Source organism: Plecotus auritus, assembly GCF_963455305.1.
Source record: "Plecotus auritus genome assembly, chromosome: 7".
NCBI lineage: Eukaryota > Metazoa > Chordata > Mammalia > Chiroptera > Vespertilionidae > Plecotus > Plecotus auritus.
The window spans coordinates 23,363,964-23,391,182 of NC_137774.1; the positions used below are offsets into that span (position 1 = coordinate 23,363,964).

At 40.5% G+C, this 27,219-nt stretch overlaps 2 protein-coding genes across 19 annotated transcripts in view; one reads left to right on the forward strand and one right to left on the reverse strand.

Annotated features, from left to right (window-relative positions):
- BCAS3 (BCAS3 microtubule associated cell migration factor) overlaps window positions 1-27,219 on the reverse strand; it is a 490,554-nt gene that overhangs the window by 334,030 nt on the left and 129,305 nt on the right. For all 18 annotated transcript variants that reach the window (XM_080677777.1, XM_080677775.1, XM_080677776.1 and 15 more), the window contains exon 14: window positions 12,064-12,197. In XM_080677777.1, coding sequence (XP_080533903.1) covers window positions 12,064-12,197 — 134 coding nt within the window. The remainder of the gene's footprint in view (window positions 1-12,063; window positions 12,198-27,219) is intronic.
- LOC308254205 (proline-rich protein 3-like) lies at window positions 20,280-20,887 on the forward strand (the record flags this gene model as incomplete). Its single annotated transcript, XM_080680137.1, is given in 2 exon segments — window positions 20,280-20,751; window positions 20,754-20,887. Coding segments are annotated over 2 exon segments (606 nt in total).

Below are 27,219 nucleotides of genomic sequence, written 5' to 3' on the forward strand. Positions count from 1 at the left end.
GGCTGTGGGACAAGCACACAACTGACTTCTAGTTCCTTCCCATGTTATACAATAAAAACCACAAAACCCAATGGGAAAAAGTTTAGGTGAAGACTTAATGGCTGAAGTACTCGGAGGTGCTATCCCAGTACAACACCGCCACCTGCCTGATCCAGCAACCAAGTTCACTTCCTTTTGTAGAGGCCAGCCACTGAACCACTGGCCCGGACCCACACTCGAAGGGCTCAACTCAAATTTTGATCATGGACACAGTGGAAGGGCCCAACAGGGCTTGGTAGTCAAATGGGAATGGCATGTTCCAGAGTATGTTCCCGCTGGCCCCAGCAGCATCTCACTTTTACAGTTACCACATCACCTACCCCACTGCCTGAAGCAATGCCACTGGCTCCACAGGCCCTTTTTCACAGCGCTTCCTTTAAATGAGGAATTCACTGATGGCTCGTTTAAAATGAAAGGGGATGGTGACTATTGGCTGGGGCGCAGCTATACAACCCCAACAAAAATATGGGCAGGGGAGGAGGGATAAATGTAAGGACTAATCAGCACAGGATAATGGAAAGCTGCCACCTCTGCTTTAATTGGGGGGTTACTATAACTGTGGGCCAACCATACCCATTTGTCTATGCATTGTCTTTGGGTGTATTTGTGCTAGGATGAATTTTATATTATGAGGATTACATCTCAATAAGGGTAATGTTTGGGGGGAAACTAACAAAAATCAGGATCATGGGGGTTGCCACATTTGGCAAGTAAATATATAGAAAGTCCAGTAAAATTTGCATTTCGGTGAAAGCATAATTAGGCAATATTTGAGACATTCTCATACCAAATTTGCTTGTTTTCATCTGAACTGACCATCAAATACTATCAATTAATAATACTAAAAAGCTAGATTCTGTTCCCCTTGGGAAGGAAACATGAGTAATATTTTGTAGGATCACTCTGATAAAGTAAAAGTAACACTAATCTGATGTGCAGATGTTTCAAAAGCAAGTTTACCATTTACAGAAATTAGCATGTTAAGTACAAAATGACTTGTGTCTGCTTGAGTAAGACATTACGGAAGTAGAGCAACAAAATATTTTAAGGTTTTACAACATATGACTTTACTGTTGAAAACTAGAAATACTTTTCTAACTACATATGTGCTTTATGAGGAAAATTACTGTCAGATGCAGAGGATATCCCAAGTCATAGATCACAAAACAACTTAATTCAACATAATTAGATCCACATACTTTGACTTTTTTCCTGGCCTGATTAAAGTAGCCTCAGAGTTCTTGGAAGAATCCAGAATGACATGATTCTGAAGTACTCAAAGATGGACAGACAGATCACATGCCATATAGATTTTATCATCAGTGTTAAATTGTATATATCATTTCAAAATATGGTTTTCAGTAGAAGCTTATAAAATTAATTTTATGGTCATTAATTGAATTTCCTTAGATCTTGATGTTCAGAAATTCCCAAGCTCCTAAATTACAAGCTGTGACATAGAACAAAATAATTTTAATGATTTCTTTTTGGTTTTCTACTTAAATAGGAATAGCACTGAAAGTATCAAATATCTTTACCTATAAACATTTGTCCATGTGTAGGGCAGTGTGCTAAGGGTTACAGATACAAAGAAGCAGAAGCATGATCTCCATTTCCAAGTGGAAGTGTAGGTAAATTAAATGATAAAATATGCTAACACAATAGGTACCAAAAATAAGTGTAAATAAAAAACAAAACAACAACATTAAAAACAGTGTAAGTGCTTAAAATATTCAAATTCTTTGAGGTGATAGCTGAGGTACAGCATACCAGTACCTAGTGAAGAATTAAAAAACCAAAGTTAAGAAATAAACTCAGGAAAAAAAAACCAAGATGGCGGCATAGGTAAACACCTAAACTGCTGCCTCGCACAACAATTTCAAAACTACAACTAAAAGACAGAACGCACACCATCCAGAACCACAAGAAAGCAGGCTGAGTGAAAATTCTACAACTAGAAGGAAGGAGAAAAGCTCACAGAGATTTGGAGGTACGGCAAAGGGGCTTTGTGCGCGCAGAGAGGAAGGGTGGCTGAGAGCCTGGCTGACTTCCTCTGGCGGAAGGGGGAAGGAAGCCTCCGACCACACTGAACCCCAGTTCTGACTGAACTGAACCCCAGTTCCGGGCGAGCCCCTGGGGACCCACGCTCTTACGGGGGGAGTCTGGACTCTCGGGCGGAGACTCGAGCTGGGAAAGGCAGAAGTCTGAAGGCGCACGCGGGCCAGTGCGCACAAAGGCTGCGGAGGTTGCCATAGGCTTTCCCTAGTGGAAGGGAGTCAGAGGATCCTGACTTCACTGAGCCCCAGTTCTGACTGCAGTGAACCCCGGTTCCAGGCGAGCCCCTGGGGACCCACGCTCTTGTGGGGGGAGTCTGGACTCTCCGGCGGAGACTCGGGAGCCAGGGGAGGCGGAGGACTGAAAGTGCACACGCGCGCGCGCCGGTGCGCACAAGGGCTGCGGAGGTTGCCACGGGCTTTCCCTGGTGGAGGGGAGTCAGAGGCTCCTGACGGCACTGTGCCCAAGTTCTGACTGCAGTGAACCCCGGTTCCAGGCGAGCCCCTGGGGACCCACGCTCTTGTGGGGGGAGTCTGGACTCTCAGGCGGAGACTGGAGCTGGGGAAGGCGGAGGACTGAAAGCGCACGTGTGCGAAGGGGCGGGGCTGACAGGAAGCCAACACTGAGGCTCCACCCCATCCAAGCTGAGCACAGAGGCTATTGCAATTTGGCAAGTCTAATCCTATAGGGCTGTCTCCAGCACCAGGCTTCTCCCAGCATAGACACAGCTGATCCTTACAGCCAACTGGCCCGGAGGTCAATTCTTCCCAGTGATACCAACAACAATAAAGACTTAATTACAACAAGGCTGTACACACAGTCCACAAAGGGGTGCACCAAGAGTGTCCACCTCAGGTTAACTGGGGAAGCAGACCCACTGGGCCATATTGGAAACCTAGCACAAATATCTACCTTACCAACTCAGGGAAGCAGTGAAAATGCGGGGTCAAAGAATCAGATCACAAACGAAAGAAATGGAGGAAAACAAACGACTGGATATAGAATTCAAAACCACCGTTATAAGACTTTTTAAGAATATCCTAGAAAAGGCCGATAAATATAACGAGACCCTCGAAGATATGAAAAAGGACCAACTAGAAATTAAACATACACTGACTGAAATAAAAAATATTATACAGAGACCCAGAAACAGAATAGAGGAACACAAGAATCAAGTCAAAGAATTGAAATACAAAGAAGCAAAAAACACTCAACCGAAAAAACAAAAAGAAAAAAAAAAAATCCAAAAAGTTGAAGATAATGTAAGAAGACTCTGGGACAACTTCAAGCGTACCAACATCAGAATTATGGGGGTGCCAGAAGAAGAGAGAGAGCAAGATACTGAAAACCTATTTGAAGAAATAATGACCGAAAACTTCCCCCACCTGGTGAAAGAAATAGACTTACAAGTCCAGGAAGCCCACAGAACCCCAAACAAAAGGAATCCAAAGAGGACCACACCAAGACACATCATAATTAAAATGCCAAGAGCAAAAGACAAAGAGAGAATATTAAAAGCAGCAAGAGAAAAACAGTTAATTACCTACAAGGGAGCACCCATACGACTGTCAGCTGACTTCTCAACAGAAACTATGCAGGCCAGACGGGAGTGGCAAGAAATTTTCAATGTGATGAATAGCAAGAACCTACAACCAAGATTACTCTACCCAGCAAAGCTATCATTCAGAATTGAAGGGCAGATAAAGAGCTTCACAGATAAGAAAAAGCTGAAGGAGTTCATCACCACCAAACCAGTATTATATGAAATGCTGAAAGGTATTCTTAAAGAAGAGGAAGAAGAAAAAAGTAAAGATAAAAATTATGAACAACAAATACATATCTATCAACAAGCGAACCTAAAAATCAAGTGAATTAAAAACCTGAGGAGCAGAATAATCTGGGGAATATAATAGAATCAGGGGCATAGAAAGGGAGTGGACTGATAATTCTCAGGGGGAAAGGGGTATGGGGGGTTCATGAAGAGAATGGACAAAAATCATACACCTATGGATGAGGACAGTTGGGGAGAGGTAAGGGCAGAAGGTTGGGTGGGAAATGGGTGGAGGGGAGCTATGGGGGGAAAAAGGAGAAATAATTATAATAATCTGAATAAAGATTTATTTTAAAAAAAATAAAAAAGAAAAAAAAAGAAAAAAAAAGAAAAAAAAAAAAAAAAAAAAAAAAAAAAAAAAAAAAGAAATAAACTCAGAGTACATATGTGCCCAGCATCATAATGAAATATTAAATCATTATATAAAATGCTCATAGAGTAATTGAAAACTTCCATACAAAAGGAACAAAAACAAATGGTAACTAAACATGACAGTAAGCAAGTTCTTTGTGCCCAGAAGTAAGGACACTGTCGAAGAATAATGGAGACATGTCAACAGGACACAGATGCCAAGCTAATTGACTCCAACTAGCCAAATCTAGGGTATTTTGAGCATAAGAATAATTATTGAATGATATAACCTATTGGATAAAAGAAGAAGCTATTACACCAGATGATATATGTAAATAAAAGGATACAAAGCTTGATGAGGAATGGAATATTTATATAGTTTAAAATTACTTTTTAACCTACTCTCCATCAAGGGCACAGCACAGAGGCAGCTGACTATAATGCCCATCGCCCAATCTTCCCATGAAAGAGGCTTATGTGTGGACTTTAAAAGCTGTTGGTTTTCAATAAAATCTTATCAAAAAAAAAACTGCTGCCTGAGGGTCCAGCTTTCAATCAACATGCAGCTGGTTGCTGAATAAGAACTATACCACATGAAAAAAAAGGATAGAAATTATATAACCATCTCAATAGATACAGAAAAATAATTTGAAAAAATTCAACATCCAATCTAATAAAGAGGGAATATGCTAATTGATCCTCACACTGTCACAAAGATGGTGGCGTCCATAGTCAATAAAGAGGGAATATGCTAATTGACTGCCCTGCCCTCAAAGATGGTGGTGCCCACAGCCACAAGATGGCAGCACCCAGTCTCCTCAGTGCCCTAGCCACCCAGGGCTGGCCCAAGGTGCAGGCAAGCCTCGGATGGCGGCTGCCCAGCCGCCCAGGGCCACCTGAGGCTCAGGTAACCAGGGCCAGCTGAGGTGCTGCTGGCAGTGGCAGCAACAGAGGTGTGATGGGGGCGTCGCCTCCCACCCCTGAGGGCTCCCGGACTGTGAGAGGGGGCAGGCTGGGCTGAGGGACCCCCCTCCAGTGCATGAATTTTCATGCACCGGGCCTCTAGTCCATAATAATAAAAACTCTCAACAAAGTGGAAACGTACTTCAATGTAACAAGGGCCATATATGACTAGTCTCCAACTAATATCACACTCAATGGTGAAAAGCTGAAAGCTTTTCCTCTAAGATCAGGAACATGACAGCATTCCCACTCTTGCCTCTTTCAGTAAACATAGCTCTGGAAGTCTTAGCCAGAGCAATCAGGCAAGACAAAGAAATTAAAATGATCCAAATTGGAAAGGAAGTAAAACTGTCTCTATTTGAAGATGACATGCTATTATACATAAAAAACCCTAAAGACTCCACCAGAAAACTGTTTAGAACTAATAAATTCAGTAAAGTTATGGGATACAAAATCAAACATACCAAAATCAGTTATGTTTCTATACACTAATAATGAACTATTAGAAAGAGAAATTTAAAAAATCAATCCCACTTTCAATTGCATAGAAGAGAATACTGAGGAAAATTAAACCAAGAAGGTGAAAGATCTGTGCACAAAAATTGTAAGACACAGCCAAAAACGGTTTGGCTCAGTGGATAGAGTGTCGGCCTGCGGACTGAAAGGTCCCCGGTTCGATTCCGGTCAAGGGCATGTAACTTGGTTGCGGGCACATCCCCAGTGGGAGGTGTGCAGGAGGCAGCTGGTCGATGTTTCTCTCTCATCGATGTTTCTGACTATCTATCACTCTTCCTTCCTCTCTGTAAAAAATCAATAAAATATAAAAAAAAAATTGTAAGACACTGATGAAACTGAAGAAGATGGAAAGATTACTCAAAGCAATCTACAGATTCAATGTAATCCTTATCAAAATGCTTTTAACATTTTTCTCAGAAATAAAACAATCATAAAATTCACATGGAAGTACAAAAGATGCTGAATAGCCAAAGAAATTTTGAGGAAAAAAGAACAAAGTTGGAAGCTTCACACATCCTAATTTCAAACTATATTAAAAAGCTACAGTAATCGGGGAGAAACCAAGATGGCGGCATAGGTAAGCACCTAAACTGCTGCCCTGCACAACAATTTCAAAACTACAACTAAAAGACAGAACGGACACCATCCAGAACTACAGGAAAGCTGGCTGAGTGGAAATTCTACAACTAGAAAGAAAGAGGAAAGCTCACGGAGAAGGAGCAGCAAAGAGCTGAGGTACGGAGACACACACGCGCAGAGAGGAAGGACGGCGGAGTGCCTGGCTGGCTTTCTCTGGCGGGAGGGGGAAGGAAGCACTGAACCCCAGTTCCGACTGCACTGAACCTCAGTTCCGGGCAAAACCCTGTGGACCCAGGCTCATACAGGGAGAGTTTGGACTGTCAGGTAGAGAAAGGCACACAGAGGCTCAGAGACTCGAGACTCAGGGGAGCCGCGGCTGCAGGGGTCTGGAGGCGCAAGTGCGCACAAAGACTGACTGCGGAGGTTGCCACAGGATATCCCTAGCAGAAGGGAGTTGGAAGCTCCTGACTGCACTGAACCCCAGTTCTGACTGCACTGAACCGCAGTTCTGGGCAAGCCCCTGGGGACCCACGCTCTTACGGGGGAAATTTGGACTGTAAGGCAGAAACTCGGGAACTGCGGAAGGCAGAGGTCTGGAGACTCGCCCACAAGGGCAGGGCTGACAGGAAGCCAAGACTGTCTGCTCTACCCTGAGACTCCACCCCTTCCAAGCTGAGCACAAAGGCTTTTGCAATCTGACAAGGCTAATCCTATAAGGCTGTCTCCAGCACCGAAAATCTCCCAGTGTAGACAGAGCTGATCCTCACAGCCAACTGGCCTGGAGGTCAATTCCTCCCAGTGATACCAACAACAATCAAGACTTAACTACAACAAGGCTGTACACACAGTCCACAAAGGGGTTCACCAAGAGTGTCCACCTCAGGTTAACTGGGGAGGCTGACCCACTGGGCCATATAGGAAACCTAGCACACAAAGCTACCCTACCAACTCAGGGAAGCAGTGAAAAATGGGGAGACGAAGAAACAGATCACAAACGAAAGAAATGGAGGAAAACAAATGACTGGATATAGAATTCAAAACCACGGTTATAAGGCTTTTCAAGAATATCCTAGAAAAGGCCGATAAATATAACGAGACCCACGAAGATATGAAAAAGGACCAACTAGAAATTAAACATACATTGACTGAAATAAAAAATATTATACAGAGACCCAACAGCAGACTAGAGTAATGCAAGAATCAAGTCAAAGATTTGAAATACAAAGAAGCAAAAAACACTCAACCGAAAAAGCAAAAAAAAGAAAAAAGAATCCAAAAAGTTGAAGATAGTGTAAGAAGCCTCTGGGACAACTTCAAGTGTACCAACATCAGAATAATGGGGGTGCCAGAAGAAGAGAGAGAGCAAGATACTGAAAACCTATTGGAAGAAATAATGACAGAAAACTTCCCCCACCTGGTGAAAGAAATAGACTTACAAGTCCAGGAAGTGCACAGAACCCCAAACAAAAGGAATCCAAAGAGGACCACACCAAGACACATCATAATTAAAATGCCAAGAGCAAAAGACAGAGAGAGAATATTAAAAGCAGCAAGAGAAAAACAGTTCATTACCTACAAGGGAGCACCCATACGATTGTCAGCTGATTTCTCAACAGAAACTATGCAGGCCAGACCGGAGTGGCAAGAAATATTCCAAGTGATGAATAGCAAGAACCTACAACCAAGACTACTCTACCCAGCAAAGCTATTATTCAGAATGGAAGGTCAGATAAAGAGCTTCACAGATAAGAAAAAGCTAAAGGAGTTCATCACCACCAAACCAGTATTATATGAAATGCTGAAAGGTATTCTTTAAGAAGAGGAAGAAGAAAAAAGTAAAGAGAAAAATTATGAACAACAAATACATATCTATCAACAAGTGAACCTAACAATCAAATGTATTAAAAATCTGAGGAACAGAATAAACTGGTGAATATAATAGAATAAGGGGCATAGAAAGGGAGTGGACTGATAATTCTCAGGGGGAAAGGGGTATGGGAGTACAGGAAGAGACTGGACAAAAATCGTACACCTATGGATGAGGACAGTGTGGGAGGAGGTAAGCGCAGAGGGTGAGGTGGGAACCAGGTGGAGGGGAGCTATGGGGGGGGAAAAGGAGAAACAATTGTAATAATGTGAACAATAAAGATTTATTAAATTAAAAAAAATAAAAAATAAAAATAAAATAAAAAGTGGAAAGGCAAAAAAAATAAAAATAAATAAATAAAGCTACAGTAATCAAAACAGCATGGTACTGACATAAAAACAAATCTATAATAATCTATAATAATAAAAGCATAATATGCTAATTAGACTGGACGACCTTCCGGACGAAGCCGGGGCTGTGAAGGAAGCTAAGTCCCGGGTGCCTGCCAGCGGCAGGGGGAAGGAGGGCCTACTCTTGCACAAATTTTGTGCATTGGGCCTCTAGTGCTATAAATAAAGCACTATTTTTAAAGTTTTTCAATGAGAAAAACTTTAAAAATATATTGTTAAAAAAAACTACAGCTAACACTTACACTGTTACATGTTATTTTACAGTTCCTAGCCAATGCAATAAGGAAAATAGACCTGAACAAAAAAACTATTATGATATTCAAAAAATTATGTTCTACTTATAAAATTCAAAAAATTACTGAAAACTATTTGACCTTAGTATAATAGAGACTAGCAAAGGAGAAAGATAAAAATATGCTATAAAACAATAAATAGCTTTGTCATACCACAGCAATAACTAATTTTAAAATATAATTCCTAGCTGTAAAATTTCTATATTGTAAAGATGATTTCAAACTGAATTAAAATGTAATTTCAATGCAATTCAAATAAAAAACTCCAGAAGATTATTTATATAACTCAATAGGGTTACTCTTAACTACATCAGTGAGAAAATGCCCAAGAATAGCTGGGAAAGCTTTTGAAAATGAACACTGAAAAATATTGTTTTACTTTCTATTAGAGAAATTTCCAAACATACACAAAGTATGGATTGCTATAACGAACTGCCAATATTGACCAGCTTCAGTAATTAACACTTTACAAATCTAGTTTAATCTATCTCTTAGTTTTGTTTTGCCAGAATATTTAAAAGTTGATTAGAGATATCATAATGTTTTAGGACTTCATGACATATGCCTAACAGATAAAGACTTAAAAAAAACCACTATAATTGCAGACCCAGCAAAATTAACTAATATCATATAATAATACCCAGCTCAAGGTCTATTTTCTCAACTGTCTGAAAAATATCTCTTTACACTTTGTTTAAATCCGGCTCTAAGTTCATACATTGCATTTAGTTCATATTTCTTAAGACTCTTATAATCAATATAACCAATGCCAATTTTCTCCTCATTTTTATCTAACACCCTCCTACTACTAGATTATTTTAAAGCTAATTCTACACATCTGCAAATACTTTTGTATGCATCACAAGGAAATAAGCACATTGGATTCATTAACAATATCTACTAAGGCAAATGTTCAAATCTCACCACTCATATGAAATACATGTTTTTATACTTAATTTGTATGAAATAGATTCAAACAAGGTCCACACTTTGTACTTAGATAATATTCTCTAAAATTACTTTTAAGCCCCGTCATGCTCCCACTTTAATTTTACCATGACAATTATCTGTTGTAAAAGCAGGTCACACCTGTAATCAAGAACTTCCCACATTTTTGCCCTAGCTGGTTTGGCTCAGTGGATAAAGCATCGGCCTGCGGACTGAAGGGTCCCAGATTCAATTCTGGCCAAAGGCACACGCAGGGGTTGCGGGCTCAATCCCCAATAGGGGGCGAGCAGGAAACAGCCAATCAATGATTCTCTCTCATCATTGATGTTTCTCTCTTGCCCTCCCTTCCTCTCTGAAATATTTTTTTTTAAAAGAACTTCCCACATTTTAGAGTTGGCTAATTGGATTCTCATGATATTGTTTAACTGGTTCCTCAATCTCTATATTTTGCTAATTATTTCTAGGGGCTGAATTAGAATTAGGCTTAATACAGCATGCTGAGTAGAAATATATTCATAGATGATGCCTTATACATCCTATTGTGTCATATGGGTAAGCACATGATAACGGATGCTCCCCTTTGGTAATGTTAAGATATCAGCTAAAACCACAGACGATTACTGCCTAGGTGCATTCAATATGAGTCTTAAAATTCTAATTTTTTTTCCCAAAGGAGGTATAACTGACATTCACCATTATTTTAGTTTCCGATATACAACATAATGATTATATATAAATATATACATATACATATACACTGTATGTATATATATGTATATTGCAAAATGATCACCAGAATAAGTCTAAATTCTAACATTATAAAACTGAATTCTTCAGTAGAGAAAAAAATCCCTCATCAAATAGTTCATTATCTTATTACTAGAGGCCCAATGTACAAAAACTCGTGCAAGAGTAGGCCTTCCTTCCCCCGGGTGCAGCACTGGCCCCCCCCGGCACCCGGGACCCGGGCTGCTTCCTTCCAACCGCCCATAGGCACCCGGGACCCAGGCTGGCTTCCCTCCAGCCCCAGCTTTGTCAGGAACTGGTCTAATTAGCATATTACCCTTTTATTATTATAGATATTGATACAAGAAATGTAAACCTTCCCTTAGCACAGTGGTCAGCAAACTCATTAGTCAACAGAGCCAAATATCAACAGTACAACAATTGAAATTTCTTTTGAGAGCCAAATTTTTTAAACTTAAACTTCTTCTAACGCCACTTCTTCAAAACAGACTTGCCCAGGCCGTGGTATTTTTTGGAAGAGCCGCACTCAAGGGGCCAAAGAGCCGCATGTGGCTCGCGAGCCGCAGTTTGCCGACCACTGCCTTAGCATAATGCCTAATACAAACACTCAGTAAAGTATATACTAGTATATAGACGTGTGTGCATGTGTGTGTGTGTGCATGCTTGCATGCCCTCATGCACATGTGCACAGTGGAGTGCTGTTACATGTTAAAAACTGGCTCCCTAAGAAAAAAGATTTACTCTAACTTGTAGTGTTTGCTGATTTCCATGATGTACCAGGGGTCCTCAAACTGCGGCCCGCCGAGGACATTTATCCGGCCCGCCAGGTGACGCTGCCTGTCCTGCTTAGCAGCCGACTCATCCCAGGCCCGCAGTGCGCATAGGAATTTGTTCATAGTTTTTTTAAAAAACTATAGTCCGGCCCTCCAACAGTCTGAGGGACAGTGAACTGGCCCCCCGTTTAAAATGTTTGAGGACCCATGAATTGTAAACTCACCCACTGTGGATGATTTCACATCAATGTAAGTCCCAGCTGGGGACAGAAGTGTGTAACTGCTTCTAACTAGCCATAGTGAACTGGCCCCAGTATACCACAGAATAATATCCATACAGTCATTTACACCAAAAACTCAATTATTTTGTGTATATGTGAATATGTATGTGCTTACATGTATATGTCTGTTTATGTATATACATGTGCATGTACATAGAATCAAAATTCCTAGAAAAAGGCCTGGAAATATGGATATCAATTGAATTACAGGGTTTGAACATTCATTGAATTGTTCACCTACTGCTAATGTATTTATTGGATCAAAATAGAATAAATATTTTTTCTTATCTGAACCATTCTATTACCAAGTATATTCCCACTAATATTAAGCTCCAATATGATATCAACAACCAGCTAGATTAGGCATCATTTGAAACAAAGAAAAGCCTTCTGAAAATTATACAACTTACTTTGGCTTCAGTTTCTCCCCTGTGAAGAGTGTATAGATGATGGACAGCACTTTGTGATGAGGACCAAGGATGAGTCAGAATTTGGAAGACATGGAAGTCATGGCCAAGGGTGTCTGTTGTGACTAGAAGCATTCCTGTAGGACATACCGAAAAAAGGGTAAAAATAAAAATGATTATGCATGTGGATGAGATATTTTCACAAAGTACTCACCATGCTTTAAAATATTATCAAAGAAAAAAATTACCAGTGATATATGATTAAAAAACCTTAAGGCCATGTCAGTATATAATAATGAGAATACTTGTTTTATCATGTTACCACACAACTAGCAGAGAAGTTTTCTATGTATGAATTTAGAGCGTTCACAAGCATTTTAAAATAGGAAATTTAATCAACTGAATGTGAAAATGACTGGAACCTACTCCCACCTTTTGCTATTTCTCAAACGTGAATTTTAAGCTCCAATTTATCTACTAAAACAATTACTAATACCCTACTTAATTCACCAGTTTAAAACTTGTCTCTACCCTGGCATAATATTTATTGAACTGCCTGCAGTATCACAAAAGTTTTTTATGCCTTCTCATCAAAATTCCATAGTTTTTTATTTTACATTTAGGTCTCTCATCCATTTGGAGTTAACTTTTGTACAAAGTCTGAGATAGCAGACAAATTAACTTTTTGCAAATGATGTACAATTGTTTTGTAAATGATGTGCAAGATTTCTTGAAGAGACTATTCTTTATCCACTGAATTCTTTTTTTTTTTTTTAATATATTTTATTGATTTTTTACAGAGAGGAAGGTAGAGGGAGAGCGCTGGAAACATCAATGAGAGAGAAACATCAATCAGCTGCCTCCTGCACACCCCCCACTGGGGATGTGACCACAACCAAGGTACATGCCCTTGACCGGAATCGAACCTGGGACCCTTGAGTCCACAGGCCGACGCTCCATCCACTGAGCCAAACCGTTTAGGGCTCCACTGAATTCTTTATTCTTTGTTATCCATTGTCAAAATGCCAAAGGTCAAGTGACTATATTTGTGTACATCTTCCTCTAAAAATGCATTTTTTTCAGGTTATTTTTTTTCCTCATTATCATAAAAGAACAATTCAATTTTATCTGTTTCTAAATTTATACCTTTTTTATATTCACTGTATATTCTGCTAGGTTAGAAGTTTTTATGTTGGTTACATGTAATTTTCTTTACACACAATCATGCAACATGTGAACGGACATAATTTGACTTCATTTTTTCCAAACTCTATGCCTTTTCTTTCTCTCTCCTCACTATATTTCCTGGGGTAAAGAGGTGTAGTGAGAAGCAATATTCAGGTGTTGTTTCCAGTTTTAGGAGAAAGCATTCCATCTTTAAGCACAATGTTAGTTTAGGTTTTTTTATTAATGCCCTTTATCAACTTAGGGACATTCTTTTCTACTCATAATTTGTTGAGAATTTTTACAATGTTGTAATACTTTTAAATCATTTTTATTTAAATTTTGTTAAATTAAAGTTGTATATACTTTATATATTTTCATTTTCTTCTTGGGTAAATTATTTTTGGTACCTCAAGGAAAGGGCTGTCAATATCTGTAGGGTCTGTCTTTAGTAATGGCCACTTTTTCATTCAGATTATTAACAACTTGTGTCTTCTCTGTTTTTTCTTTCTTGGTCAGTCTGGTTAGATATTTTCAAGGAAACATATTTTGTTGTCACTGATTTCAAGGATTCCTCTTACGATCTTCCTTCTGCTATTACTATCTCCTGCTACTATTTCCCTCATTTTCCTTGCTTTAGTTTACTTGCTCATTTTTTCCTCAAGTTTCTTAAGGTGGAAACTTAGATTACTGTTTCAAGAGTAAGCATTCATTGATACAAATTTTCCTGTAAGCCTGCTTTAAAGTCCATGAATTTGGATATGCTGCATTTTCTTTTACATTGTTATAAATATTTTCTAGAGGTATAGAAAACATAGGATATTTAAAGACTAGAGGCCCAGTGCACAAAATTCATGCACTCGGTGGGGGGCAGGGTCCCTCAGCCCGGCCTGCACCCTCTCGCAGTCTGCGAGCCCTCAGAGGATGTCCGACTGCCGGCTTAGGCCCACGAGGAGCAGGCCTAAGCCGGCAGTCGGACATCCTTAGCACTGCCACAGAGCTGTGCTCGCCAGTCATGAGCCCGGCTTCTGGCTGAGCGGTGCACCCCCTGTGGAAGCGCACTGACCACCAGGGGGCAGCTCCTGCATTGAACATCTGCCCCCTGGCGTCAGTGTGCATGTTAGCAACCGTTTGTTCCACTGTTCGGTCGATTTGCGTATTAGCCTTTTATTATATAGGATATGTTGTTTAGTTAACCATTATTTGGGTTATTTTCCAGATATTTTCACATATTAACCTCTAGTTTAATCCCACTGTGACAAGAAATTTACTCATTTATTTCAGCCCTTTGTATTCAACATGTCTCTATCAAAATAAACCTACGTTTTTATGAAAAGTTAAGCTTTTGGGTTTTTTTGTGGCCCACATAAAATTAAACCTTGTTTATTTGGCCTGTGTTAGCCTTTGAGTTTGACATGCTTGACCTAGAGTGTTCAATAAATACCAATTTATTCCAGTTAATTGATAATGTTGTTTGGATCTTCAATATACTTACTGGTTGATTGCCTGCTTTCCTATTCTATTACTGAGTAGAAATTAACATCTCCAAGTATATCTGTGGATATGTTGGGATTACTTCTCAGTTACACATATAAAGTCCCTTAATTTTAGAGCTTTTATTTTTAGGTTCAAACATATTTAGGGTCGCTATAACTTCTTGTTCAATTACCTCTCTTATGAAAATGTCCCATTTCAATCCTGTTATTTCCCTTGTTCTGAGGTCTACTTTTTCTGATTTTGATATCGGCACTACAACTTTATTTTGATTGTTGTATGCATGCTAAATATTTTCCCATTCTTTTACTTTTATAATCAATATAACTATTTAAAATGACTTTGCTTTAGATAACAATTGGGGTCTAGTTTTGGTGTGTTGTTGCTGTTTTAATTCAATCCCTGACTTTTAATTGTGCTTGTAAGTTCATACACATATAACTTATTTGTAGGGTTGAATTTATATCTACCATTTTATAATTTTTTCTATTTTTATGAGTGTCTCTTTATGTTTGTTATCTGCTTTTCCTTCCCTTTTTTGGATAATTTTGTTACTTATAATATCCAATTTTATCTATTGACCGTTTGGATATATCTCTTTATTTTAACTTTTTCTTGATTGTTCCAGGGATTATAATAAACATATAGCTAAATTTGTGCTAGTCTATATTTTGTCCAGAATTTATATTTTTCTATGGGAAAAGTGGTTTATTAGCTTATTCTGCTTTACCTGCGATGTTATTACATTTCTTTATCGTTGTAACTTTTCCTTGTTGAAAGGAAAGATATGAAAGACTACTAAGCACCTATGGAAAGATACAGTAGGCTAATGGAAAGGTGAAGTATATTTGAGTTTGCTATTTACTTGGCTAATATACAGTATAGATCTACTCACTACATTAGATTTAAAAATAACATACTAGATGCTGGTACACTGGTTATTTCTAGGAGAACACATTTTAAATATGAAAAGTGTTATTTATTGGAGAACACATTTTAAATATGAAAAGTGTTATTTATTGAAATCTATTCAAATCTATAGCTGTTTATATAACACTAGAGGCCTGGTGCATGAAATTCGTGCATGGGGGGGGTGTCCCTCAGCCCAGCCTGCACCCTCTCCAATCTGGGACCCCTCGGGGGATGTCCAACTGCCAGTTTAGGCCCGATTCCAGGACTGCTGGCTCCTAACCACTCGCCTGCCTGCCTGATTGCCCCCTAACCGCTCCCCTGCTGACCTGATTGACGCCTAACTGCTCCCTTGCTGGCATGATCGTCCCCAACAGCCCTCTCCTGCCAGCCCAATCGCCCCCAACTGCCTTCCCCTGTGGAGCTCAGGGGACTGGGGGACTCCAGCTGGATGAGGCAGGGCTGGGGGGACTGGGCACCGCCATCTTGTGGCTATGGGTGCCACCCTCTTTTTGTGAGGGTGTGGTAGTCAATTAGCATATTCCCTCTTTTTATTGGCTGTGGGCGTCACCATTTGTGAGGGTGTGATGGTCAATTAGCATATTCCCTCTTTATTAGATAGGATTGCCTCCCACCCTGCACCTAGCTATGGTCATAATGCCATTGACATACTTTACATTCTTTCCATATTCTTGATGTTATTCAAACAATAAATTGCTAAGATTGGGCATGAATGTTTTATTGTCCTCTTGTGGACAATATTTCTTCACTCCTATTTTTTTGCTGAGTCATACTGTTTCCATTATCACAATTCCACTACTAGGTTTTGACTCTACTTTTCCACAACAAAGCTATTTTATGCACGTGACAGCCTAATTAATGGAAACATCATTCTGACAGGAACTATAGTGAAGCTGCATTATAACACAAATATATCACTCCCCTACTGAAGATAAACGACATTTCTTTTAGAATCAAAGATAAATATTTTACTCAAAATAAGCATTCAAATGAACACTTTCAATATGCTCCTAGTTTTTGAAACTGATGTTAATATCTAACTTTCTAATATGTAAACAAATTTAAATTTTTAGGGAAATAAGCCATTTGAAAATTTATACTTATTATCTTCTGTATATCCTATCTTAAACTTTTCTTTTTCTACTTCTCCACACAAATGTGGCTTCCATAATCCAGAAGTTAGCTTAATTTTTTTTGACAAAATTTTAAATGATGGAGGAAAAATTGAAAGAGCAGAGAGGAAGGGAAGAAATAGCTTGTGTAGTACTACACAATCATGTGCTTTCTTTTAATTTATAATTTCCTCTGTTGCACACATTCTGCTGGGAGAAATGACAAGCCTTTTTTTTCTTCTAGAAAACAAGTTACAAAGCAGATATACATAAAAGGAAAAACTTGTACAGAGTAGACTGTGGCTTGAGAACTATTTATGCAGCATCAGAAGACTAAACCAGACTAGCCTGGCCATAAACTAAACCTACGCCCCAAATGAGGTGCCAAGCCACAAAATGCATTTGCGTCATCTGGGAATACAAGGAAAAGAAGGACTTCTAATTATAGGGCCTGGAAGCGGAAGCCTAGTGTGATTAGCTGTTTAGGCGCTGTTGTATGTTTATCTGGAAGCTTCCTCTCCCTCACTCTCAGCCTCAAGTTTGATAGATGAGCGTTAGCATTAGAGGGTGGAAACTGAAGCTGCTGATGGTACATGGCGTTCTCCAAAACCTGAGCTGGAGACTGAACATTAAGGCTTTTGCGGCCTCATAAGAACATAAGTCTTTTCAACTGGGCGTCAGCTGGTTAGCCCAAAAGGCAAAATTAAAGAGCAGCAAACCTCCACTGGACATATGCTATAAAAGCTTGGAAACATGAGTAGGTATGTCTTTTTGCCATATCCTATTTATAACACCTACCTAATTGTACGTTTCTTTATCACATGCACACATATGAACTGGAAGACAAATTACCAGCTATTCACACTCTCCTCCAAAAAGAGACATGAACACTGATAATCTTGGTCAAACAGAAATCTTTACAGGGTTTCAGATTATATCACTCATAAAATAATTTTGTTTTGGTATTAATTCTTACAAATTTAATACTTTCCTATCAATCTCTGTGGAGATTGAAACTTCCAAATTATTTAAATTTTTAAAGCTACTAGTCATATTTGTAAACACAAAAGCAAAGAAACAGAATCCTGGTACTTGTCAAAATCTATTAGGTCTTCAAATTACATAAAACCACTATAATATCATAGTCTATTAAAGTCTGATTAATAAAACCTTCAAGATGAATAGGAATACTTAAAGCAATGGTCTCAAAGTCTCCCTATTGGCAGCATTAATATTACCACAGTTCTTAAGCTGCTTAAAGATGCTACTAATCTACATTGTATTCTTCCACACTTGTGGCCCATAATATATTAAGACTTTCTAAAATTTATGCTTGATAATGCCATTAAAGGCAGTGAAATAAACACTAGCAAAGGAAAAAATGACATGATTCATTTGATCCCTTCCAAAAGTTGCACATAAGAACCTAGATAAGTTACAGCAAAATCTCTGACATGGCACTTATTCATTTGTTCCATGTGGAAAAGTCTAAAATCAACAATTAGCTCACTTGTTTTATAAATTTTTAAGTCCACCCTCCTTCATTTTTAGGAGAAAGTTAAATGTCCTAACATCTTTATTTAAATAATTAATGTGTTTTCATTCTTTCATTTTGCATCAAGAAATTTTTTTTAAGTTCTGAAGATATCTTTAGCTATAGCCAATGGGTTTTCATATTAAGTGTTCTATTATTTTCAACAGTCTTTTCATCCAATAGACATATAGGAAAGTGGTATGTATCTATATGTAATCTTATTTTTCCAAGTGGTTGACTATATTTGTCAAATGCCAAATATTTTCAAACTTTATTAACCTCTACTAATCCATCATTTATATACAATAAATGCACTCAAGGTAAGTGAACAGTTTCATGAGTCTGACAAGTATGTACACCTATGAAACTATACCATAATCAAGATAGAGAACATGTGAAAATAATATCCTTGTGTCCACTTGCAGTCCATCCCCTCCCCATTCCATGGCCCCAGAAAACAACTGATTGGCATTCTATCATTATGAATTAATATTGCCTGCTTTAGAATTCCATGTAAATGTAATCACACAAAATTTTGCTAGCCCTATCTGCTGCGGGTAGCAGGAGTCCATTCATTGATTTATATTACTGAGCAGTTCCATTATACAGATACATGAAAATTTATATATCCATTCAGCAATAATTTCCAGTTTTGGGCTATTGTGAATGAAACCCCTATGAAGATTTAAGTACAAGCCTCTGTGTGGACATTTGTTTTTCTTCTCTTAGGTAAAATTTACAAGTGGAATTGCTGCATCATATGTATGTTTAACTTCACAAGATACTGCAAAAATGTTTCTCCAAAGCGGCGTGCAACATAAGCTCTATAATCTCATCAATATTGCATTGTTGGTCTTTTTAAATTGTAATCATTTCAGTGAGTATTTGGTTATTTCTCACAGTTTTAATATGCCATATTTTCTTGGTGATTAAGTGATATTGATCAGTTATGGTGTTATAGATATATATGTCTACTTCACATTTGTATATAGCAAGTCACTCACAGCTTTCATTAGTTCCTTCAGCTTTAATTGAGCACCCTGGCTAAATTAACTATGAGTACTGGGCAGTGAGGGATGAAGGAAGGAGGGCACCTCCTTACTGATGGACACCCAGAACCAGGGCTGCCTTAGGACTTTCATGAGCCCTGGACATTTTTTTTTTTTCTTCACAGGACCCCTCTTCCATGAAAAATTATTTAAAATTACATTTTATGACTACAGTTGTTTGTTTTAATTGTATATTAAAGCATCCCTGTAACCCAAAAGTTTATATACTTTTTTGTTCTTAAAAGGGATGAAGCGTTTTGGGGGAACCCTCAAGTATAGTGGGCCCCAGGCTTGATGAGTCAAACCTGCAAGGTTCCCTCTGACTCTCATACAGGTCTAGTCCAACAATGAACATAGAGCAAAGAGAAGAAATCCCTCAGGGGCTAATTCACTGCACAAGTAAGACACATCATACCCATCAGTTTACAAGATGACAAAACAAGAGAGTAACTACAGACCTAAAGAAACACCCGCTTCTTGGGGGGAGGGGGGGGGGAGATAAAGCAATAAGCTCTTCAAGCTGCCCTTGCAGTGTGAGTGACATAGTGTGACTGGCAGTGATACACCAGAACTGTTAGAGGGAAAATCTGAAGCCATATAATTCTGTTATCTGTGAAGCATTATAGATAGTCACAAAAATCAAGACCACCTGACCACCTGCTGTGATCAATGGGGGGGGGGGTGAGGAGAGAACTCTGTGCATAAAAAAACCTTCAACTTAAACTTTCCTACTGATTAATCCAGGACCACCATCACCTTTCAATATACAACATTTACATAACCAGAAAAATGCAAAGTCTCTTAAAGATACAGTCATGCACCCAAAGGGGTCCATGTTTTAATCTATTTTACTAGATACCCAACATTCATTTTTGTCTTATTAATGGATGGAAAAACAACTTCCCTGCCAAGAAAGGGTAATTATTTAAAATGTAAATGTGTTGCAATTCACAGCTCTCAGCTACTCAGCTGGCAGAAATAACGCCACTGGACAACAGATCAATTATTTACCAAATTGAGCTGCAGCCACCGCCCCAGGTGCCGGAGCGGAAAGAGGCTGGGGATGAAGGCGACAGGCGGCCTGCGGGACCGCCCAGCCTTCTGGGCCCTCCCCCCATAGCCAATGGAAAGCCTGGTGACCCCAAGGCAGCTCTTCGCAGAGGTCCCCCAGGATCAAGGGGACTGATGATTCCACCACTGCTGAGTCTCCCACCTCCTCCCCAGGGCAGAGGCCCAGTGTGGGGAGGCTTAGGCCCCACGTCTCGCCCATATGGTCGAGGTTGGGGGGTCAGTGCTGAGCCTCCTTTTCCTGGGCCAGACCAAGGTAGTCCCCCCAGGGGAGGCTTTCACAAAGAACAGAGACATCCTCCAAGGCTCAAAAGCTGGTCGCTTGTCAAGAATACCTGCCCCTCGAGGATGAACCCCAGGTTATGGAAGACAAATCTAACCGTCCAGTCTGCCGACACTTTGCCAAAAAAGGCCACTGTCGATATGAGGACCTCTGTGCCTTCTACCACCCAGGCGTCAACGGACCTCCTCTGTGAGACTGCCTTCCCAGCGGAGCTGGAGGGAGCCCCGTCACCCAGCGGCATGTACTTCCCACCCCATCTATCCCCTCCCCACTCAGGGTTCAGAGTTGTGTTTCATCACTGGGGTAGGCGGGCACTCTTTCTGCTGATCCGGCCTCAGAGCCTCGCCTTCAGGCCCCATCTCTGCTCCCTCGGCTGCCTCCTGGGTCCTCTCCCCTCGCCACTGACTGCCGAGCAGGAGACGGAGTAGGTGCCGTCCACCAGCCGCAGTGCTGCCCTCAAGCCCTGAGCCTGGAGCAGTGTCCTCCCACGCGCTCTGCTGCCTGTCCCCAGCACCCCCTGTGCGAGCCCTGCCCCAGTGCTGGGCTGCTGGAGGAACCCCGGGTTGTCTGGCCTGGGGTCCAGTTTGGATGACGCCGGGCCCTTCCCGAAAGGCCGCTCACCTGCTCTGGGATCCCGTGGTTTCGCCGCCGGTAGCGGGGCCGGGGATCGCTGTGCGGGTGAACGCACCCCAGAGCCTGTCTCAGTGTCCGTGGCATTTCTGTGGCTTCTCCGCACTATAGTGTTTCTGCCCAAGCGAGTGAGGCTGGGGTGCCTCAGGCTCTCCCCACCCCAACAAGGGGGCACTGGGAACTTCCCACAAGACTGCCGCCCTGGCCCCCCATTCTTCTGGTGCCACTTTTTCTGGGTTTGACACGGGCCCATGAGGTGTGCTCTACCCCATTTCCTCCACAGCCCTGTTCATTAGCCTAGTCCCTGGGAGGCCCCAGGCCTTCTTGTGAATTCTGTGAATCTCCACCTGGACAGTCCTGCCGCCCTCTCCCCACCGCCGTTGCTGCTGCTGGTTGTTTTCTGTGAAAACTGCAATGAGCAGACTCAGTCTTGAACTGGCCCTGAGGACATGGGTCAGGAGTTGTGTGGACAAGAGGGAGGGTGAGAGCCGTTGGAGAACTGAAAATGAATTTTGTTTCTTTTTAACGTTTTTTATATTAGTAATAAATGCAGTGGAAACAAACAAAAAAATTATTTACCAAATTAAAGACAGCAGGTCTGTTTCAGAAATGTCAGGCTTACTACAGAGTTGAGAATGTCTTTCATATGCTTCTAATATCTAATTTAATTAATAAAAAATACTTATTTTATGTTAAAGGCAATATAATTAATAATATGCCAAGCTAGTGAATTTAGTTACCTAAATATAATGTAGCTTCTACAAGATAGATCACTCCCACAATTTAGGGAGGAAGACTTACTGGAACCACAATTAGATATAAATTGGTTTTACTCAACAAATGACTAATTACATTGAATTAATGCCTTATCTCTGCCCTGCCATAGTATCTCCATGATTATAACAATAGGGAAAGAAACAATTAATTAATGTAATTATTCAATACTAGAACCCTGGTGCACGGATTTATGCACTGGTGGGGTCCCTCGGCCTGGCCTGTGGGGATTGGGCTGAAACCAGCTCTCAAACATCCCCTGAGGGGTCCCAGATGGTGAGAGAGCAAAGGCCAGGCCGAGGGACCCCACCGGTGCACAATCGGGGACAGGGAAGGACCACAGGAGGTGTCCAGGGCATGTCTGGCCCGTCTCGGCCAGACCTCAACAGCAAGCTAACGTACCGGACCCAACACCTGCTGCCTGGTGGTCAGTGCACTTCATAGCAACTGGTACAATGGTCGAACGGTCAAAGGGACAATTACCAAATTAGGCATTTATATAGAGAGACTAGAGGCCCGGTGCACAAAATTTGTACACGGCGGGGGGGGGGGGGGGGGGAGGGGTGTCCCTCAGCCCAGCCTGCACCCTCTCCAACCTGGGACCCTGAGAGGGATGTCCGACTGCCCATTTAGGCCCAATTCCAATAGGATCAGCCTAAACAGGCAGCCGGACATCCCTCTCACAATCCAGGACTGCTGGCTTCCAAGTGCTCGCTTGCCTGCCTGATCACCCCCTAACCACTCCCCTGCCAGCCTGATTGATGCCTAACTGCTCCCCTGCCAGCCTGTTTGCCCCTAACTGCCCTCCCCTGTAGGCCTGGTCCCCCCAACTGCTCTCCCCTGCAGGCCTGGGTCCTCCCCAACTGCCTTTCCCTGCAGGCCCGGTCACCCCCAACTTCCCTCCTCTGCCGGCCTGATCTCCCCTAACTGCCCTCCCCTGCAGGCTTGATCGCCCCCAACTGCCCTCCCTTGTAGGCCTGGTCCCTCCCAACTGCCCTCCCCTGCTGGCCTGATCGCCCACAAGTGCCCTCCCTTGCAGGCCTGGTCCCTCCCAACTGTCCTACCCTGCTGGCCATCTTGTGGTGGCCATCTTGTGTCCACATGGGGGCAGCCATCTTGAGTGTTGGAGTGATGGTCAATTTGCATATTACTCTTTTATTATATAGGAAGGATATATTTACTCACTATCAACTCGTAAAAATTGCTAGGGTAAAAAAACTTCGGAGACAAAATAAAAGCTCATCTCCAGCAGAAAACATTTCAAAAGGATACTCTTGAGGGGTATCTATAATAATAAAAGGGTAATATGCTAATTAGACCAGACATCCTTCTGGATGAAGCCAGGGCTGGAGGGAAGCTGCCCAGGTCCCGAGTGCCTGCCAGTGGAGCGGGGGGGAAGCCTGGGTCCCAGGTGCCGGAGGGAAGCCGGTGCTGGCAGCTGGGGAAGGAAGGCCTACTCTTGCACAAATTTTCATGCATCGGGCCTCTAGTAAATAAATTAAAAACTAGGATGAGAGAATTAATAATAATAAAGACAACAGTTGATATTTATTGAGGTCTCAGTATATTGATCCTCATTTTACTGATGAGGAATTTAAAGTACTGGGAGTGATCCAAGCAGATAAAGTAACTTGCTCAATTAAGTGGCAACGTGAGGTGGGGGCAGCAGGGATGGGGGGAGAATGACATTTTATGTAGTGTCAGGTAAGTCTTCCTAAAATAATATTTAAAAATGGGACTCAAGTGGTAAATAAGAGTTAGCCAGGTCAAAAAGGATTCTAGGCAGAGGGAAAATGATGTAACATGTTTAAGCAGCTGAAAAACATCTACTATGGATAAATATTGGAGGAAAAATGTAGACCTGGTTGAAGCCATCAGTCACTTGTACCAGGCTTTTGGACAATACACTCAGAGCAATAAGGAAGTTGTTTAAAGATAGAAGTATCATTAACATTTAATATATCTTACAAAATAACTGAATACCTTAAAGTGGAATTAAGTATGCTGCAACAATCACAGCTAAACAGAATAGCCTAGAATTGGGCTGTGGTCAAATAAGATGTTTTAAAAACTAAGAGTGCCAAAACCGGTTTGGCTCAGTGGATAGAGCGTCAGCCTGCGGACTGAAAGGTTCCAGGTTCGATTCCGGTCAAGGGCATGTACCTTGGTTGCGGGCACATCCCCAGTAGGGGGTGTGCAAGAGGCAGCTGATCGATGTTTCTCTCTCATCGATGTTTCTGACTATCACTCTTCCTTCCTCTCTGTAAAAAATCAATAAAAATATATTTAAAAAAAAAAAAAAAAACTAAGAGTAACAATGATTCTCAAAAGTACTATTATGGATTGAATGTTTGTGTAGCTCCAAAATTCATATATTGAAACTCTAAAAACCCAGTGTGGCAATACATGGAGATGAAGGCTCCTAGGAAATAATTAAGTGTCTACATATCAGGTCACAATGGAGAGGCTCTGACCTGAGAGCATTAGCATCTTACAGGAAGAGAGCCACCTCTTTCTTTCTCCCTGCTCCCTTGCACCGAGGAAAGGCTATGCAAGCTCAGAGCCAGGTGGTGGCCATTTGCTAGAAACCAAATCATCTGGAACCTTGATCTTGAACTGTCCGAAAATAAATTTCTGTTATTTAAGCCATCAAGTCTACAGTGTTTTGTTATGGCTGCCCAAGCTGACTAATACATGTAGAAAGGTTGTGGTATAAACCAGTGTCTTAGAGAACATTTTACACACTTGAATGACCAGCGCAGAGGCTTTTGGACTGAATTTGTAAAATCAAAAGAAGCTGTTATTCTTGCCCTATGACAAAAACAAACTGATAAACAACAAAAATCAAAGCACTTAAAAAATCTATTTGCAAGTTCAGTATAAAAACACCTAAATAGAAGCAGCTGCTCTCACCTCAGACAAAACAGCCAGAAAGAGAGCAATCCACAATAGGTGAGGGTAAGGAGAAGGCACCGACCTTTAGAAAAACTTCCAAAGGCTCCATTTGAACTAACACCACAGATTAGAATTCTACCACCCCCCCCCCAAAAAAAAAATCAAGAGGATTAGATTAATAATGCCAAAAGCTGTGAACAAGGAAAGACAGCTGACAGTTGGGGGGGGGGGGGGGGGGCGGGGAGGAGGGGTGGTCAAACTAAAATAACATCTCTAGTTGAAATACTTATCAAAACTATGGGCAAAAATACAGATATTCCCAGACAGAAAATAGCTAAAAGAGGTCATCTTCATCAGAGAACCCAAAAATAACCCACAAAAAGTGTGTACTTTATTGATAAAAGTACAAAAAGAATTCAAGAAAGGAAGGGTAGTATTTTGAAAAGAACGAAGAAAGATTAACAGAGCCTCTGACACCTGTGGGATACCACCAAGGAGATGAATCTATGAATCATGGAGTTCCAAAGGAAAGAAGAGGAAAACAAGAAGCAGAATGAATGTTTAAAAAAATAATGACTGAAAAAAAGGAAAAGATAAGAAAATAAACAGTAACTAAGAAGTCCCAAATTTGAATAAAAGAAAAATTTAGGGTAGTAAAACTATTCTATATCTGCAAAGGTGGATACATATCAATATTAACATGTCAAAACCCACAGAATGTAAAACCACCAACAGTGAACCCTAATGTAAACTAAAGACTTTGATTGATAATGATGTATCAATATAGATTCATGATTATAACAAAACTACCTCTGTGGTGTGGCATTTTGGTAGTATAGGAGGTTATGTGTGTGTGTGTGAGAGAGAGAGACTTTTCTGAACTTTCCACTTGTTTGCTGGAACCTAAAACTGCTTTAAAAATTGTATTCATTTTATTTTAAAAGTTCCCTAGAAATTGGTATTCACTGTGTATCTAAATAATTGAAAGCAACTTACACCACCCATATTGAAGCTGCCCAGATCTAAATATGGAGGCCTTCCTGGCACTTTCAACCAAATCATAATGCCATTAAAATATGTGTTTTGCCCTAACCGGTTTGGCTCGGTGGATGGAGCGTCGGTCTGCGGACTCAAGGGTCCCGGGTTCGATTCCGGTCAAGGGCATGTACCTTGGCTGCGGGCACATCCCCAGTGGGAGGTGTGCAGGAGGCAGCTGATCGATGTTTCTCTCTCATCGATGTTTCTGGCTCTCTATCCCTCTCCTTTCCTCTCTGTACAAAATCAATAAAATATATATTTAAAAAAAATATATGTGTTTTAATTCAGGACTCAAGAGTCACAGCTAATAAACAAGAATGGGAAGGAGAAATTGAAAAACAAACTGAATGCAGCTGCTGAACTAAAAGTTTCACAGCTCTATTTAATGGCATCCCTTAATTTCTTTTCTGAGTAGTCCCATACAAGATTGAACCTCATGCCACTGACTCACACAACCTACTTTTTCCCCTTAATTCACTTCTAGAGTTATTCCATCATGTACATATTACATTGCTTTTAATGTGACCAACAGGTCTGGTTTATTCTATAAAAAATAAAAAATCATAAGTACTGTGTGAAGGACCACTTCATACAGTACTTATGTGTACAAAATACCAATTAATAAATGTTCAGAAGCTAACAAAAATAATTCAGCCAGAGAACAGAAAACTGCCTCATTTTATAACATAAATAAATTTACAGAGGAGGAATTATACAAAGGTTGATAGAAAATTCATCATTTGATCTCCCAAAAATATTTTTTAAACTGTAACATAGTTAAATGGAATAAATAACATCTACTAAGGTATCCATGCATTTACAAATGGCAATGCAGCTTCTCAACTCAAATAATTCATATGTATGTATTTCTATCTTAATCTGGGAGTGTTGGCTAAAACAAGAAACATGATACAGAAACTTGACAAATAAAATGTCACCTAACGTTAGGAACTGGATAATAGTTGGCAGCCATAGCCATTCTCTGGTAGGCTGCCGACCAGCTTTAAAACAAAATGAAACAAAACAAAACACAAACAAACAAGGCTTGCAAATCATTGAGAATTAAATATTTTATATATACACTTGTGCCATACTCAAGCAATATCAGTCATATTCTGAATAGTAAAAATACTAAGAGCTGAACAGTAAATAACCAAGATAAATTGTAAGCAAATGTATGAAATCTCT